Source organism: Medicago truncatula, chromosome 1 (genome assembly GCF_003473485.1).
Source record: "Medicago truncatula cultivar Jemalong A17 chromosome 1, MtrunA17r5.0-ANR, whole genome shotgun sequence".
In the NCBI taxonomy this organism is placed as follows: domain Eukaryota; kingdom Viridiplantae; phylum Streptophyta; class Magnoliopsida; order Fabales; family Fabaceae; genus Medicago; species Medicago truncatula.
In genome coordinates this window covers 30,380,859-30,400,404 of record NC_053042.1, presented here as the reverse complement: position 1 = coordinate 30,400,404, position 19,546 = coordinate 30,380,859, and the positions used below count along the sequence as shown (strand labels likewise).

General features: G+C 32.4%; 1 protein-coding gene across 2 annotated transcripts; it reads left to right on the top strand.

Moving 5' to 3' along the window:
- Positions 1-12,046: 12,046 nt before the first annotated feature.
- On the top strand, positions 12,047-18,064 carry LOC25483865 (uncharacterized). 2 transcript variants are annotated; one of them, XM_039827287.1, is made up of 4 exons: positions 12,047-12,181; positions 16,093-16,387; positions 16,569-16,685; positions 16,814-18,064. In XM_039827287.1, exons 2-4 carry the CDS (start codon positions 16,334-16,336, stop codon positions 17,777-17,779), a joined length of 1,137 nt encoding a protein of 378 aa, XP_039683221.1. In that variant the 5' UTR covers positions 12,047-12,181; positions 16,093-16,333; the 3' UTR covers positions 17,780-18,064. The 2 variants fall into 2 exon arrangements, with proteins under 2 accessions (XP_039683221.1, XP_024629804.1); XM_024774036.2 differs by lacking the exon at positions 12,047-12,181 and adding an exon at positions 12,268-12,322.
- The last annotated feature ends 1,482 nt before the right edge of the window (positions 18,065-19,546 follow it).

Genomic DNA, 19,546 nt, shown 5'->3' with positions numbered 1-19,546 from the left:
AAAATGTTTCATACGAGCCAAAATTAAACCACTCAAATTAAGTACTTACTAAAAAAAGTATTTTTTTAATGCATAAAATTGAATGGAATGAGCTTTGGCCAAAAGTTGTGGAATGCTATCTCAAAAAACTACTTGTCGACAATTTATTTTACAAGCACCTCTCTTAAACTCATGTTGGGAACCTTTTCCTTTATTTTTTTAATATTATATTTCAATATTTTTTTTCTTTCGTTTAATTTTATTTTATTTTTTGAACCGTTCCATTTAATTTTTTTAAGGAGGTTCCATTTAATTTTATTATCTTTTTATCACTCATATATTTAATTTCAATATAGTTTAATCATCACAACCTCACAACTATTTTTATTCACGTTGTCTTTTAATGATACCAAATATTTTTATTTCCTATCTTCAACCTCGCAAATATATCCACACACATTAGCATTTAGAGTAATATTTTATGTCCGTCCGTCTGTCTGTTTTTTTGTTACGCTAATGCGTATAATTTTTTTTAGCGTTGCATAATGTATATGATTATTTTTATAAAATTTTGATTTTAATTAAAAATACAAGTATATATGCTTAAAAAAATTATACTTATATATATTTTGCACCTTTATATTGTAATAAATTATACCTATATTTTTCTTATTCAAAAAAACTAAACATGTATGTTTCAATGACACCAACAATGTAGCAAATATAATGTCAAATAATATAAATTCTTATCTTTTTGAAAGTCACCAAAAATATGGTATTCTTATAATGAAATTTGTTAATTTGTGTTAAGATACATACTGCATCACTATTGGGAAAATAACTAAATTCAATCCTGACCAATTTGGATGGTATTATAAGAGTTGCACCAAATATACAAAGGAATCAAAGTCAAATGGTTCTAGCTATAGATATACATGCGGACAGGATGTTGATGCTCAATTGACTAGGTTACATATTTAAAATTTCATGTGGTGGATCAGTGTTTTTTGTTTGGCACATTTATAATATGTCTTTGAATCTATCCATTTTATCAGATACAAGGTAGTTGTGCAAGTTGTTCATGATAGTCACAAGGCTAAATTTGTGTTCTGGGATAGTGAAGGTCTTCAGATTATTGGTATTACTGCCCAAGCTCTAGGGAAGACTATGCAAGAGGTATCCCTAATTTAGTTTTAATCATCTTATTTTCCGCATGGTTGGTAGATATTATAACTTATGTAATTGTATTTATTTATGAAGGTCGATGAGGATGATCCTAAAATATACCAAAAACATCTATATAAACTACTCGGCCTTGAGTTTGTGTTACGTGTCAACCATCAGCCATACTATCATCAATCATTCGTTTTAGGTGTTTCCCGTGATCCTGTTGTCATAAAAAAAATTAAGTCTCATCTTCAGCCAGAGGAGCAACAACTTGATGAGGTTCTTTGTGTCGGTCGTGTTCTTTTTTTAATAATTGATTTGACTGTTTCTTTTTCTATCACTTATATTTGGTTTTCATTTTATTATTGTAGAATGTTATTTATGATAATCCAACCCAGACACTCATTCTTGAGAAGAATAATGCTTCTGCTAAGTGTTCAGATTCCCTTAACATTCCCACGGTATAATAATTAAACACATTGAATTTTTCTGTGATTTGTTATTGTAATTATTAATATTATATTCATTTTAACTATGAAAATTTTATCCTTATTGTGACAACATTCCTTCTGTGCTTGTGGTGAAAATGATTTGGAATTGCACTCATGCAAAACGTTCGTCCACTTAAAAATACCAAGATGACATTGCATCTGATGCCTATAATCCAACGCAATTGTCTTCCCCTAAGTTGGCCAAACACATCATGAAGGAGTGATTGACCTTTTCTTTGTCTGCTTTTTTGAAAACATGTCATAGACTCTTGCAAAGTTATTTGACTTCATAATAATTAGATTCTGAGATGTTAGTCAGGATCTCTAACTAGAAATAATGGTTGTTTCCAAAATCTAATCTGATAAAGAAATCATGTATGTAAGTTGAACAACATTTTTTTTTAATTTTAAAGTTTTTTAGTATGTGAAACACATAAGATTGATCATAATTTATGATTTCTATTTCTGCCTCTTTTAAAAAAAATAATTAGTTGAATATAGTCACCAATGAACAAGAACGGTTAAACTCTTATTTATAATTGGTTGCATAAGACGGCAAATATTAACTTTATCAGTGCATTATGTCATCCAATTGATTCGTCTATGATCTTAACCAATATTCTTAGAAAAAATGTATCAACATTGTTGAAACAAATGAAAATTAACATCTCTGTAAAAAATTGCTAAAACATGTTGCATACATTTAAAAACAAAAATGTTAATAGCATTCCATGAAAACACATTTGTAGAAACAATGGTGTTACGAACTACATAATATAACTTTCATGCAATGACACCTAATTTTAATCATTGAAAAACATTAAAATGTTTACTATATAGTTGCACCAGTTTTTCTTGATCAGAGTGAAAGAGACACTTTTTATGCATCAAAGTTTTATAATGCTTTGTGTCAGCCCCTTACAGAGTAGAATAAAAAGGTGCTACATTGTCGTCGAGGGCATTTTCAGGACATGTCTTTGGCATAATCGGAAGATTAGAATTCAAGCAATTATGCGTTTATAAGATTAGAATTCAGTTGCTCCAAGCAGTGGTTTGTACAGGACAACTACCCATACTTATAAGTTGTTTTTCCATATGAGGACCAAAGTGAGTGTTGTTGAGGGTCCCTTGCTTCCCATGTTTGGATTAACTTTGACTAATATAGTTGAGGTTAACCATCAAACTGTGGACAAAGATTATTTGATTGGTTTGTTGTTTTCATAGAGTTATCTACATATCTTCCTAATTTGCTTATTTTCCTTATGCTTCCCTTTGTTATTGTTCCTTTTTTGTTATGATTACCTCTTTCTTTTCTTAATCGTTTTTGTTGTTTAGATGGCATTGGCTTAATGACTGTAATATCGGAGGTAAGGGAGTATATTAAGGATGGGAAGATCACCAAGATGATTTTGCTTCAGCTAACTGGTCACACGTTGATATCTTATTTTATGAGGCATGTTAAGATTTATCTTCGTTTTGTTTATAGAAGGGACCATCGTTTAAACTTCTGTTTGGTTTTTGTCAGAAGTGGAAAATGTGAGATTGCTCTGTTTGGAGGTTATGTGGATCACTTGAAACAACTCATGGCCAAAGTTGATGAAGGTTTGCATGTGCTGGATATGCAGTTCACAAAAGTGAAGATTTTCAGTGGTGTGTTTTTTGTCTATTTCTTCTAAACATTTTGAAATTTTAATGTATGAATATTCTTATAAGTTTTGTCATTGGTTGAATTTTTGTAGAGAATGAATCCCCGCAAAATGTAGTGAATACTACCCGAATTATGATCAATCCGGATATATCAGAGGCTGCTGAATTTAAGAAAGGGTTAGTTATTTTATTTGGATTGTCGTAGTTTTTAATATATGTTCAGATTCTGATACACATTAATTAAATATGTATGTGTTGCGTTTGTTTACGCCTCAATGTCTACATATTGTATCAGTTTGGATGTTAATTCAATCGAAAGTAGCCCACTGTGTCGATTATTGGTCCGAGGGGTAAACCATCGATAGATGAAGATTTCTTGCATCTCCATCCAAAGAAGTCTATTGCATAACTAAAGGAAGTTAGGGTGAGTGATACGTTTATATTTTATGGTACAATTGATGGTATAGTTGAGGAATAGGAATGGTGGTACCCTTCTTTGATTGAAAAAAATTATCATCATGGTGGTAAAATTACTATTTTAAACTTTAGTCCTTTGGCCGTCTGATACTAATCAAATTTTTTTTTTTTTCTGAATAAATGTTTGACTTACATGTTCATAGAGCTTCCAGAGGAGTTGAGTTAGAAAGTTTATACAGAGATAAATTGCACTAATAATATTGTAAGAAAGTTCAGGTTAATTATACAAAAATCATTACCAACAATCATATCTAATCAAATCTCAACTTCTATAGGTGATAAGTGAAACTGTTTAAAAAATAGAAAGAAACTCGATGAAGTTCAAATTTATTTCTATGCCCTTTACCCTCATTGGTTCCAATTAGTTTCAACTTAATTATGATCATGTTTTCCTGGTTTCATGAACAAAGTATATCCTCTTTTCATGAATCAAGACTTGGTAGAGCTTTCATAAATATTTTGGTAAATATTTCTTTTGGAATAATTTTTTTACAAGATATGTTATTCAACCCGTGCTGCACGAGTTTGTAACTAGTTGAAATTAAAAACTAAAAAGCAATATAGTCAATGTTTTTTTTTTTAATAAACACAATATAGTCAATGTTAAAAATGCTTCTACAAACCACATGACACAACTAATAAACTTTGTTGCCAAACATTCATTTGCATTTCTTTACTCTTGGCATCATCCATTAAGGGTGTATATGGTCGGATATTTTGACCAATTAAACTATATTTATTTATAAACCATTTATGTTGATTTAAATTCAAAATCATGTACTTTATTATAAACCGGTCACAAAAACGGATATCAATATGATTATCAATAAATAATCGGTTATTTTTACAAACCAGTTTATAAATGGGGATATGATTTGATTTTCAAAATTATCCAGATAGTTTTAATATACGGATTAAAAATTTGTTATTTCTCTCTGAAAATAGGTTTTTAAAACCAAATTTTATGCATAAAAAATGCAAACTCTTAACAATTTTTTTCTTAATTTATGACCAATGATTTTTTTTTTTTATAAACGAACGTTGGTATTATGTACAAAGCACCTAGACTTTTGTTGGCCGCTAAAAGATACTCCAAAACAACTATATATGATGAGTGAGATGAGATGAGATGAGATGAGATGTATAATGGCTGAATAGATCATAAACCACTTTTCAATGCTAAAATACTTGAATAATTCAAGCTCATAATTAATTAATTAATTAATTAATTAATTAATATACAAAAATAAGAAAGAGAAATGCATAGGTATTATGTAACTGCCTCAAACTTCTCCTTAATTTTCTCAACCCACAAACTACTATGAGGCAGTGAAGATGAAATCAGTTTTATATCATAGCTGTACTCTCAACAACAACACTGTACTTTACACTTCTTTTTCTCATTTCTCTCTCAAAATAAAGTCATTCGTAGTCTTTTTTTACCCTTCAATCTCTCTCTCTCAAACCCTAAAACCTTGCAAAGATTCACACATATCTACAAGATTTCTTCTCTAGAAGATTTCTTCTATATACTTTCTTAATTCTAGCACACTGTCAGGTCTCACTTTCTAGATTTTCTACCTATATTTTCTACTTTCAAACATTCTTGTACTTATTTGTCTTTAATTAACTAACCCTATTTATGTTTTTTTTTTTCTTGCAGATTCCCTATTTTTGTTAACATGGGAGCACTTAGCACATACTTCAACTATAATTGTTATCCTTATCAACCTATTCAAACTACCAACAACTCAGAAATCACTACTTTTCAACATCATGAACAAGAACAATTTGTCCAACAAAACCACCATTTTTCCTCTAACTATTTGAATGAAACTTCTCTTTTAGATGAAAGCTTCATTTTTCAAACTCCTTGTTTTTACTCAACTGAAACTTACCCTAACCCTTGTCAAGATGATCAACTACTTGTTGACTCCACTTTTTCTTCTCAAAATGATGGCTTCGTTTCAATGAATGAAATTTTCCCAAATGAGGAAGATTTCACCAATTACCTGACATGTCCAAAACGCCAAAAGCTATGCTACGATGAGAAAAGAGAGGAACCACAACAAGAGCTTTTGAACTCAACCAATTTTTTTGTGGATGAGTTTATGACTAACCCTAACCCCTTTGCTTCCTTTGAGGCAGAACCCTTTGTTGCTTCAAAAATCGTTGATGTTGTTCAATGTGAGAAGAAAGTTGCTGAAAGGACTATCTCGCCGCAAAGTATGGCGGCGAGAGAAAGGAGAAGGAAGATAACTGAGAAGACACAAGAGCTTGGGAAGTTGGTTCCTGGTGGACCAAAGATGAACACAGCAGAGATGCTTAATGCTGCTGCTAATTATGTCAAGTTTCTTCAAGCTCAAGTTGGAATGCTTCAACTTATGGAAACATTTAGCAAGGTAATTGTTTTTGCTTTTTTATTTTCGCAATATTCTTATATTATTAGAGCTCATAGTTGAATTTAATTACTTGTTTTGTGTTCTTAGGTCTTATTAACACTCCAAGTGAATTTGATCTTTTTCTTTTGAATGATGTTTTTTGCTTTTTATGTTATGCTATGCTACTTGATTTAGTTTTTTAGTTTATAATACCTAGAGTGTGTTTGTTCATTGCATATATATTTGGTTACTTTGTGTGAAGACCCTTTGCTTGTGATCATTTGAGTACATGTCGTTTGATAATAAAAAAAATTAGAGTATATGTCATGTATTGTTGTAGATTTAGTTAGTTTTATCATTTATGTATGTAATGTAATCCATGACTACCTATTGTCTCAATTTTGTCTTTTTTATATTGATTTTTTTCATACCAACTTTTACTCCATGAGAATATTTAGGAATTGTTATAATGTTGGTTATAATGTGTTTGTGTGTGTGTGAGAGAGAGCGGGGGGGGGGGTTTAAGGAAATGGCTAATTAATAAGAAGAGGAAATGGTCAATAAACAAGAGAGTATTTAGGAACAATAAGTGTATATCAAATGAGCTGCCTATGTAACTGTTTAACAAGGAATTTTCCAATATTTTTTTAAATTTAAATATTCACTATTTTTACTTTCTTTATATTTAGTGTAACATTTTTGTAAAAGCTAAATTTCTAGTAGTGTAACTTATATAATAAAATTAATTACTTAATGTTATTATTCATTCTAATTACTTTTATTAATTAATTTTGTTTATATATGGTGACCAAATAAATCCACATATATATTTGTCAAAAATATAATAAAAAGAATTCACATATATATCTTAAATTTTGCTAATTGATTATTTCAGGAAGAAAAGGAACCTCCTCCAAGTGAAGATCTACACAAACTAGTTGTTTCTCCATTTGTTCAAGAGAAGTTGTATTCAGAAGAAAAGTGCTTTGTTCCAAAAGAGTTTGTCACCAAATTGAGCAATCATAATGATGTTCAATCAAAACCTACCATCCTTAAGGGTCTGAAACAGCTTGGGACTGAGATTGAGAAGAAACCAAAGCAAGAATAGTTTGTTTTATTCTCTATTGGTTTTTCTCTCCATTTTTTAGTGCGGCATAATTATTTCATTTTTTTTTTCATTAATAAATATGGCTCTATAGTCTATACTCATGAGCCTAGCTTAGATTCAATTTTTTTGTTCTTCATTTTTCATTCAATTTTTTGTAGCACATTTTGCTTTAAAGAGGAACCATTTATTTATTTATTTTTAGTTTCATAAATTATTTTCATCATTTATTTGCCAATGGTGAGGTACGTGAAACTCATGTTGCAGTATCAAATCAATTCTCTACATAGTCTACTCATTTTATGATCATATTTTTTATAATCATATGATCTTATTTTCAGCTTTAATTTAAGTATCTCACCTTGTCATGCGTGGCCCTAATCTCCTTAATTAGGATCGTTCATTAATATCTTTAAACTTGGAACTAAAATTTATTTATACTCAAACGGTAAGATAATTATTTAAGGTGAAGATAATTTGTTATTTAATTAGAATAACAAGTTGAAACAAAGTTTTTATTTCCTAGATTTAATGTTTGAAGTTTGAACCTTACTTGTTTTTAAGTGGAAGATTTGAACCTTAATGGAAACTACTAACATCCAATATATGTTTCAAGAGTGGTTATTATTTGCTTGGGGTTTTGCACAAAAAAATTCTGCGGTGAAAAAATAAGAGAAATAATATGCATGGTATTAAAATATGTGAACCCATATTGAGTTCGATTTATCAAATTAATTCTTACTCAATGTACTAAAAGTTTAAAAATATTATATGATTTGTCATACATGCCAACGTGAATATTTAATTAAATCTTTTCTATCGCCAAAAAATCATGTTCAAGACGATGTAAAACTTTTTAAAGGTGCAGTTGCATCGATCCAATCAAATTACACTAAAGTGTCATTTTTATATATTAATTTTTAAAATACCTTCATTTTAGCTTGTTAAAAAAAAAATTCTTAAAATACCTTATCGGTGTATACAAATTAATATTTAATTACTACAAGAATGAAAATTAGAATATGTAGGGATCGATTTTCATGTCATTAGGTTACTTCATCAAAAGAAAAGAAATATATAACACTAGTATTGTTGAAAAAAGATAATGCTAAAAAAAAGAACTTAGAAGTGGTTTCTAATATCCCTATCTAAGATTATGTCCAAAATTATATCCCTAACTATAACAAATATTCTCCATATATGTTTTATTGAATCTTTACCCCTTCACTCAATTATTTTTTTGAATATATACTCTTCGCTCAATTATTCCTCATATACACTTTTTTTAAGGAATTTACTCTTATACGTACATATGTATATGTTTCTGTTCCTCATGCCTTCTTTTATTTGTATGAGCAATTTAGAAATTGTTAAAAAAGAATTAGAATATGATATAAGAGAAAGAAACAAGTTACCCAAAATTTGAGAAAGAAATTAAAGAAAATAGATTATTAAAAAAAAGGGGTTTTTTTACAATAACAAATTTTTGTTTTTGTAGTGATGAATCACCAAGGAAACAGTTGTTAGTATGAATACTTGGTCCAATATACAAGACTTTCGGAAAAAGGAAATCAACACATAAAACACAAGTGAAATGTGAAAATGGACCAAGTTATAAAAGTGGTGAGGTGGATTGGCAGTTATTTATTGATAAGTCACAAAAGAAGCTTGTATAGCTATTTTTAATTAACTTCTTGAAAAAAAAAACTATTTTTAACTAAATATGTTATATTATTTTGAAGAAGAAAAAAAACCGTTGCATTTTCAACAAATATTTATATTGTCTCCCTCAAAAAAAAAATATATTGTGAGAGAATTAGGCTCTAAAATGAGTTGGAGCACCCAAAATTTGCTACTGTAATGTAGTAGCAGTTAGAATAGAAAAGGGTGCTGAGTAGTATAAAGTAGGGAGTATAATGTATTGGCAAATTCTATGGTATACTCAACAATTTGAGTGTACCGGTACACTAAATTATTAAATTAATAATTAAATGAGTTGTTTTTTTTGAAGAAAAAGAACAATTTTCTATCATTGACAATTACAATAATTAAATCGTATTTACCAAAAGCGTCGATGAAATAATTTTATTTTTTTTTTAATTTTTGTTACATATAACAAAGAATATTGATTATTTTTATGAGAAAATGTTAAAAATTTAATATAATTCTTATAAACAATGAAATGATGTTTTTTCTTATAAAATGATGTTTTCTAAAATATAAATATCGATGAATAACTCTTTATTTCATAAAATAATTATTAAATTATAAATTTTTGAAGTAGGAGTACCGGTACACCTTAATTTATGAGGTGTACCGTAGAAGTCCCCGTATAATATAACCGACAAATAAATAAATATAAATGATAAAGGGAAATCAACCATATTAGAGGATTGCATTTAAGTTACAAAGAAGATATCAAGGGCCAACATTTGTAGACTGAGGTGTAATATTTTCCATGTATCATTTTCAATGAAAAATAAAGTACAATTATATTGTCAAATAAAGTCAAAATTAAGGTTCCTTCAAAAAAAAGTCAAAATTAAGGTAATATTTTACAAATAAGCTTCTCCACTTTCAATGTCAGTACTCTCTGTTACTAATTATGAACAAATTTAACATTTTAACAAATTTAATTTCTTAGATTCATTTAATTAATGATGTATGTGGTTCATATTGTAAACCACATACATCATTAATTAAATAAATTTAAAAAGTCAAATTTACTTGAAATTAGTAATGGAGGAAGTATATGGAGAATATATGGAGTACATTTTAACATTAAATTTTCTTTTTATCATTGATTTTAATTTATACGACACTAACTAAAGTCACACACCTCTTTAACAATCTTATCGTTATTTTTTACAAGACACATGACAGGATTTGCTATTAGTATTGTTGTTGGACATGAAAATATTCCAATTCAATCACAACTAATCCAAAACAATAATATAAAGCAAAGATGCAGAGATAAATTAGATATAGCCTCTTGCCATTCAAATTTTTTGGTGGCTCTATTGCGTTTGTTCGGTCCATGATCCATCATAAACTGGAACATCGGTCTTTCCAAGACGATGAAGACCCTTCAACAAAAAAGGTCAATCAAAATGTAAAATAACGAGATTTCCTAATATATCAAAGTATGTACACAATAAGCAATTGTGTGACTGTTAGAGAGAATTCATGAAAACAAGTTATGACATGTTCATGAAAACAATAAGCACTAACACGAACACAAAATACGGCAACTACATATAGACATCAATAATGACTTAAGAAAATAGAAATGATTGTATGAGATTATAACTTACAAGCATCATTGTCGTGTTAGTGTTCATTGTCAAACAACACTAACACGTGTCAGACACACTTTCAATTTAAAGTTTTAATTTGTTGTTCTAAAGACTGTTTCCTATAGTAGACTTGCCATATTTTGGGGCTGCCCTCCACATTAGGTGCCACTTGGACCAGTTCATCTAAACCGTCTCTATCACCTAGTGTGTGCACAACCCTTCAGAGTTTAGTTCACATCACTCTAATCATGTGTGCTGTCACAATTCACCGCTCTTTTTTTTTTCTATTAACCCGATCATCGTAGTTTTTCTGTTGATTACATAACTTATTAAGATTTGATATTAATGAAATATATTTTTTGGACTAAAAGGAATTGTTTTTTAGTTTTTAAATATTTATTATTGAATTAAATTCATTACTTTTATTCCATTCCGTTCTCACAACAAAAGGAATAAAAGGAGGATATCGAATGATCGATTCACCATTGAGAGCATTAACCCCAAAAGGACGAATATTGTGGTGTTCTGAAGCGAAACCTAGCGTCTCCTGATAACACTCTATCACCTTAATCCATTCTTTTGTTGAGGGTCTGGCACTTATTACAGGCCGCTCTGTCATTGTCTGATTTTTGGTTTTCTGATCACACTCGAAATTATGTATCTACTTATCGTATTTTTGCCCCTGCTCGGTAGTTCCGTAGCAGGTTTTTTCGGACGTTTTCTTGGATCAGAAGGAACCATTATAATGACCACTACGTGCGTTTCATTCTCTTCGATCTTATCTTTGATTGCTTTTTATGAAGTCGCACCGGGAGCTAGTGCTTAAATTAGTAATGACATGTAAAAAATTGTCCATATAAGCTTTGTCACATCATTAACCTGGTGTAGGACAGAAACTTATAACAAATTATAACTGGAGGACCAAAATGTTGGTTTTTAAAACAGGACTAAAATTTCATTTTTCTAAAAATAGAGGGACCAAAATGATAATAAATATATTTAGTAATTTATATAAGACTCTTTTTTCAATGAATTTTCATATAAAAGCTTATAGTTAGGAACAATTTTTTTTCTCTCAAAGAACACTTATAATTAAAGATGGAGCGAGTAATAAATTTGTAGATTGAGAAAATTGTGAAAATTGTGAGAGATAGAATTATTTGTTTTAAAGAGTTGGAGTATCAAGAATTTGTTAACAAGTAGAGTTCATTTTTTACCAAAAAAAAAACCAAGTATTAAATGAAGTTATTTATTAAAAATTAAAAATTATGGTTTGATTTGTGAAGAATGTTAAAGAAAAAAGAATGGGATAATTGTCATTTTAGTTACTACATTAATCAAAATAATCTCTAGTATTAAAATATCTCGTTAATATTGTTATATTATTTCTTCGATATATTTATTTATTATCGTATTATCCCTATAAGTACTTACTTTAATTTGAGTCCTCCTCTATATAAAAAGAATTAAGAGATTATTTTAACATTATTTTGATTAATGAAGTGTATAATAAGATCCTATTTGAAATTTCCTATTTGAAGCGTATAACAGAATTGTCGTTTTGTGAATTGATACAATAGAACGCTGAAGACGCGGTGAGTGGCGCGCCATATTACAATGCCAACTTCTTCTGAGTGAGTGAGTGTAAGAGTGCAGTGCTGTGCACCCATTTCTCTCTTCTTCTCTATATCGCTATTGTCCTCTCTCTCTCTCTCTCTCTCTAACAACAACAACAACACAAATCAGAACAAAATTAGCGTTTCAACCACGGATCAAAAGGTTTCCCATTTCCACTTCAAATCAACTTCTATTGTTTTGATCTTTGTGCTGTGGAAATCTATGGTTCTTTGTGTCATTTTTACTTAATTAGGGTTTGAATCAACTTGCTATCTAGGTTCATGCTTCATGTAAACATTGATTTTAGTTGCTTTGCATTTTAGTGTAAATTTTAATATGTTTTGGTTATAGACGAGTTATAAATTGATGTGTCGAATGTACATTTAATTAACAAAATGGATTTGAGCTTATAATAGCATATAGTATAATTTATGGGTTAGTCAATGTGTTCATAACTTTGTAGTGATGAAGCAGATGATTGTTTTCTGTTCTTCAAAGCAGATGAGAATCAGGCAAATGTGATGAAGCAAATTTTATTGAAGTACGAGGAAGCTTCAGGGCAAGCGATTAGCCTCCCCAAATCAGAAATTTTTTACAGTAAGAATGTTGAACAACCTCTTCAACAAGTTATCACAAGCATACTAGGGGTGCGCGCGGTTTTAGGTACCGGAAAGTATCTTGGCCTGCCATCTATGGTTGGGCGTAGCAAAAAAGCAACTTTTAGTTTTATCAAGGATAGAGTGTGGCAAAGAATAAGCAGTTGGAGCAGCAAGTGTTTATCTAAAGCAGGGAAGGAAGTCATGGTCAAGTCTGTCCTTCAATCAATCCCTTCATATATTATGAGTATCTTCAGATTACCAAATACTTTGTTGGATGAGATTGAAAAAATGATGAATGCATTCTGGTGGGGACATGGAGGTACAAGCAACAAAGGCTTGCGTTGGTTATCCTGGGAAAAGTTATCAGTACACAAAAATCATGGAGGTATGGGTTTCAAAGATCTGGCAGCCTTTAATGTTGCAATGCTTGGAAAACAGGGTTGGAAGTTACAAACTGACTCAAATAGTTTAACTTCTCGACTTTTCAAAGCCAGATATTACCCGAATAGCAGCTACTTGAATTCGAAATTGGGCCATAACCCAAGTTTTGTGTGGCGTAGTATCCATAGTGCAAAAGTGGTGGTCAGGCAAGGTGCTCGTTGGAAAATTGGTTCCGGATTTAATATACCTATCATTGGCGAGCCTTGGATAGGGATGGGGTCGACCATCCCCCTTGTTGGCCAGGGTGCTGTGGACATCCAAAATTACTCTGTGGGGCATTTGATTGATCAAAGTAATAAGGTCTGGAATGAACAATTAATACGACAGCTATTTCTACCAGAAACGGCTCAAAGTATTTTGAATACTCCTCTATATTCTCAAGTACAAATTGATAGTTTGCTCTGGAAGGCTGAGAAGAATGGTTGTTACTCGGTCAAAAGTGCTTATCGCGTTTGTGTTGAAGATGTTGTAAATAATGCTCATTTGCGGAAACCAGGGTATTGGAGTGGTATATGGAGATTGAAGGTACCCCCAAGAGTGAAGAATTTAGTATGGAGAGTGTGTAGAGAATGCTTTCCTACAAGGGTAAGGTTGATAAGCAGAGGAGTAAATTGCCCATCAGCCTGTGTTAAGTGTGAGGATCCACATGAAGATTGCTACCACATATTTTTTCATTGCAAGACCGCCATAGATGTTTGGAACGCTGCAAATGTCTGGCATTTGATTGCACCATCCCTGAGTCAGTTTGATAATGCACCAGACATTATATTCAACCTATTGCAAAAATTGTCAGCAAGTCAAATGGAGAGTATTGTTACAATAATGTGGAGTATATGGAAATCTCGCAATCTAAAGTTGTGGCAACAGGTGTCAGAGACGTCAGTCACAATTCTGGAAAGAGCAAAACATCTCCTAGAAGGATGGAGGAAAGCGAACCACAAGCAGGGCCTTTTAGGCCAAGTTCACTCACCTACAAACTCAAGACCTCAAACTCATGATAGTCAGAATACGAACAACAGGTATGGTAACATCCGATGGAGGAAGCCAAGGAGTGGAAGACTCAAATGCAATGTTGATGCCTCTTTTTCTACATCCAGCAATAAAGTAGGTATTGGTATGTGCATTCGCGATTCGGAAGGAAACCACGTCCGGTCAAAAACCATGTGGTTTTCACCACTGTGTCCAGTTAACATTGGAGAAGCTTTAGGACTTTATCATGCAACTCGGTGGATCAATGAACTTCAGCTCACAAATGTTGATTTTGAGGTAGATTCGAAAACAGTAGCTGATTATTTCAACAAGGCAAGAGGAGATAACACCGAATTTGGGTCCATTATGGAGAATACTATCCAGTTTTGTAATATCTTTTTAACAAACTCTCATGTCGAGTTTACTAGGAGGCAAGCAAATGAGGTTGCTCATGAATTAGCTAAGGCAGCCACATTAGGTCCTAGCTTCCACATCTTTGATGAAAGTCCAACATGTATTTCTGATTTAATTTTTAATGAAATGATATAAGTTTATTTTCCCTCAAAAAAAAAAAAAAACTTTGTAGTGCTTGCTCACACTTTTTGATTGAAGGTGTGTCTAGTGTTTAACAAGTGTCAATGTCTGAGACCAACACGTGTGATTGCATTCAATTATCCCATTTCTTAAAATAAATTATTATCAGTGTCGAGTGTTGTGTCTGTGTCAGTGTTTCATTGGTTTGATATGGTTACTGGAATTTGTAATGCATGCTAAAGGGTCAGTGGCCTGTGGTGTCAACGGGAATGGTGAAGAAGAGGTGTTGGTTTCGAGAGGATGGGTACAAGTTAGGTACCAGTGGTTGTTTGGTTTGTCAGCGAAGGATCATGGAGGTGGAGGTAGTGACTGTGAAGGTCTAAGGAGGGTTGGTTGGTCTCCTATCGTGGTTTATGATGTTGCATTTTGTTACTAATCTAGTGTTGAGTGTGTCATGATGTAGAGAATGCAGGGAACCGAGTCCCTTTAGTGATGCATGTTGCTCATGTATACAATGAGTTATTGCATCTTAGACTCTTAGTGTAACTATTAATGTGTTGTGTATGAGTTATAAATTGATATGTAGAAGGTACAATTAATTCGTGGGTGGTGCTATTAACAAATTGCAGTTATAATAGCATATCCAATTTATAGATTTGTAATGAATCATATGAATGTGGGTATTCTAATTAGGGGTGGAGGGAAGCTAGTCATGGAAATGGAGCGGGATGTTGAAGTTTAGTAGCGGAGACAAAGGTTTCATGGCGGGTTTCTGTGAGTGAGGGAATGTGTTCACAATAGTTTTGATGTGGCTAAAGGGGATGTACTTGGGTTAATGTTATGTAATGTAGAAGATTAGTGGATTATGGGTTGAATGAGAATGCCGAAGGAGAGTTACTGGCTTCAAGAAGATGGGTACTAGTTAGTTTCTGGTTGTGGTTTGGTTTTTGGATTACGGATGATGGTGGAGGTAGTGACTATGGAGGTCTAATGTTGGTCTGCTGTGATGGTTTATGGTGTTTCCTTTTTACGGATATTTTGAAGATGAGTGTCTGATGTAGAGAATGGGTTTTCTTCCTAATAGTCCAGTGATTAAAATTTGGCAGGGTCCCGAGTCCCTTTAGTGATGCATGTACCTCAACCCCTGCTTCTAATTTCAAGTGCGGAAAACTCAGATCTTTGGGTAGTTTGGAGTATAGATTACGCTACACTTCTCACAAGTGTACTATAATATGTAATGCATATGTATAACATTCACTATTTGCTTCTTGAATTGAACTTGGCTCTTGTAATTGAAATTTACCTGTCCGTGTGCTAATTTTTCAATAATATTACATGGTAGACGTAAGGATTTTAAATAAGTTCTAACCTACAAAGTTTTTTTGTTAGAACGAAAATGGACGCCGGAGATTTGTGCAAAAATAAGGGGTCTGGATTTTTTCCTGAGCATGGTGCTATCTTCATGTCCAATAAGAGTACTTTGAAAGAATGCTTTGAGAGGAATTTGTTTGGGTTACCGGGTGGTTTTTCTGATTTTATTAAAAACGTCAAGGCAGGAATGATTTTGTTCCTTTTCGAATTTGAAGAGAGGAAACTTCATGGGGTTTTTTAAGCGATAACAGATGGCGGCATGAACATTGCTCCTCGTGCATATGTTTCATCTGGAAAGCAGTTCCCTGCACAGGTTGTAATCTTTACTTTCATATTATGCTTTCCTTATTTCAATTTCAAATTCGCACAGATTTGGCATATATTGATTTTTCTATTCTACTTGTGTGTATTTTGCTTTTCCTATTACTTCGATAAACTTTTATTTTTAGAATATTCTTATTTTTGTGAGTTCTTATGTTTATGGTTTTGACCAGGTTAAATTCACCCGAATCTTGCGCTGCGATCCTCTTTTCGAAAATGAGTTTTGTGATGCTATTCGAGATAATTACTTTACCAAGTACAAATTCAACTTGGGTTTGTCTGTAGATCAGGTCTGCTCCTTTTCAACTTTTGGTTGGACATTATTGCACAATTTACTTTATCTACAAGCATATGCAGGAGTTTGCGTGAATAACCTGCATGATACATAGTTTTATGGTTCTGGTTGTTTGACTGTCAGGTTCGAAGTCTGATGTGGCTATTCAATTCAAGAAAATGTGAAGCTCCACGCTCTCTTCATCGGAAGAAAAGGAAAACAAGAAAGTGGGATTTTCAGATTATTGAAGATGTGCTAGAGAAAGGGGGGGTTACCAACCCTCCAAAAAGGAAGCTCATCGTGAACCATGGTACTCCAGTAACTGCTAAGCAAGAGGTGGAAAAGCTTTCTCTGTCTCCTGAGTCTCTCGGAAAGGGGGAAAGCATGCATTTGGATGTTGATGCTTATGATCCTGAACACCCTGGCTTCAATAAATCAGTGGCATCTGGGGCTTACTCTGCTGCCAGCTTTGAATCGCGTGAGCTTCCTACATTGCAAGAGAAGAAAGAAAACTTCCATATTTTTGAGGATGGTAATGAAGATTTTATACCCTTATGTTCAACTGACCATTCTGACCTTGAAGATGGGGAGCTTGGTAATTCTAGCGATGGTTCAGATGAGGAACAGATAGAGTTAGATATGCTTATTGGAAATGATGATTCTTCTATCCCTGTTCCACGATTTCTGCTGAGTGATAAAGAATCTGACAAGTTAGGTGACTCTTCCTCTGATGCTGTAAGTGACTTCCAGTCCAAAGATGAAAGTGATCATTTGAATTCCCTTCTCTCAAAGGGTATGTACTGTGATGAGCCCAAACAAAAAACCAGTGTGTTTTCTCGCTTAAGTGTTTCTTTGAAGGGTATTGCTTCGAAGAATCAGAATGACGCCAATAGAAAGGACTTGGTGAATAAGAATAACATGTCAAGAAAAAATAAGCAATATCAATATGAAAGCATTAAAGATGCCACACAACAGAGGGAAAATGGTACAACGTATAAAAGAGCTAGTGTGTTTCTGCGCTTAACCGGTGCTTCAGATGCTGTTTCTCCACAGGTCCCCTCTATGACAGGACTATATGTAAGAACTGGCGGCCTGAAGAAGGTTTGGTAGAAAAGTATATTTTCAGAATGTAACTAAAGTTTGGTTGAAAGTGGATCCTTTTATTTTGTACTAATCACATGGAATGCTGGCTTCAGTATATAAACAAGTAGCAGTTATAAATTTCAGTTACTTTATTAGAAATGAATTTAGCTGGGTTAGGTTCTGTTAGGAACCTATCAATGGAATATATGTTTACTGTAGAAAAGTCAAATGATATTATTTGTCATTATATATAAACAGTCTTGGACTGCAGAAATAAAATAAGAAAGAATCATTCCTCTAATCTCTCATATGATTTCTTATATGTTTTTCAATATTTACCTTGCTACTTAACAGATTTGAGTTCAACTCACTCTATTAATGCACTCCAAATTTTCATGCCATCTTGTTCTTTTTTTCTTTATTTTTTTTCTTGTTTAATGTTGTTTGTGGTGTGGTGGGCTAAGTTTCTATTGTCTGCAACTGGTTTGTTTCTGTCACATTGCTTTATTTGCCACTCCAAAGGATTTTGGGGGCACATACATGTGCCGGTCTGTTGTTGAAGCCATATTTGTTCTTCAATGGCATGGCATCTCTCACTGCCAGCAACGAACCATCAGAAGCAACCTAATACAGGCAATTCTGTTTAGGACGATTAACATGCTCTCTTGGATGCATTTATCGGTGCAAGTATCTGAAGGAGTAACAGTATGAACATTCTCTTACAAACGAAACTAACATGCTTGGACTAAGTCAATCTTGTTTGGTACTTCCAAATTTTGTTAATTCAAATGGTCCTATGTACAATAACAATTGAAATAATGCTATATTTAGTGTGATTGGTTAGACAATGTACTTGAAATAATGTGTGAATTATGGGCTCTAGCATATTATGGTACCTCTTATTAAAGCTTAGTTTTAGTATTTAATTTTTACTTTGGTTGTGTATTTGCTCGAAAATAGAAAAGGCTAGATTTGATTTTTCAAAAAAAAGAAAAAGCTAGATTTGAGGTGTGCAAGCCACTAGGAGGATTTGTATGATTTCATTTTCTAGCCATTCTACTTATAAGAGTTAGATCTATTTCAACCTTGATGGCTCATTAAAATTTCAACAATTCATAACTCAAATTTGAATACTACGTTATACATTCTAGCCCTGTGTTAGAACTGGTGACTCACTGCTTTGAATTACTTTTATTATTCACAAGAAATGGTTGTGTTCTGCCAGTGGGGCATGAACTACACCAGAGTCCAAAATGATGAACAAAACTGAAAATGATGAATGCTCACAGGTTATCGTTTTATTATTATTTTTATAGCTTTTCCTATCACTACCTTTGATTTTGCGGTGTATATATCTTTGCACTGATGCAAATATGTATTTTTATTAATTTAAGAAATGACAAGAACTATGATACTGTGTTAAATTAATGCAGATGATTTTCATTTTGGTTCGTAGCTCATATGTTTGGGGTGTACAATGTATTGATTGGTTCATAGCCTCTGCTAGCCCCACCGGTGACTAATTTAACCTATATCGCGCTTTAGGCAGATCCCAGACAATCCGAATCTGCTGCTATGTCCATAGCTAATTATAGAACCTGCAGCCTGTGCCATACGATAATCCTCAAGTCTGAATTTTTTTCTTGATGCTTCTCTCTGTTCCTCCAATTCCAAAGATGATGGCAAGCCAATGCCCAATATTCTTTCCATTGCATATATATTACTCTCCCATTTAATACTACATTTCACATCCAAATGAATCCACTCTATGAGATTACTATGAAAAAAATTCAT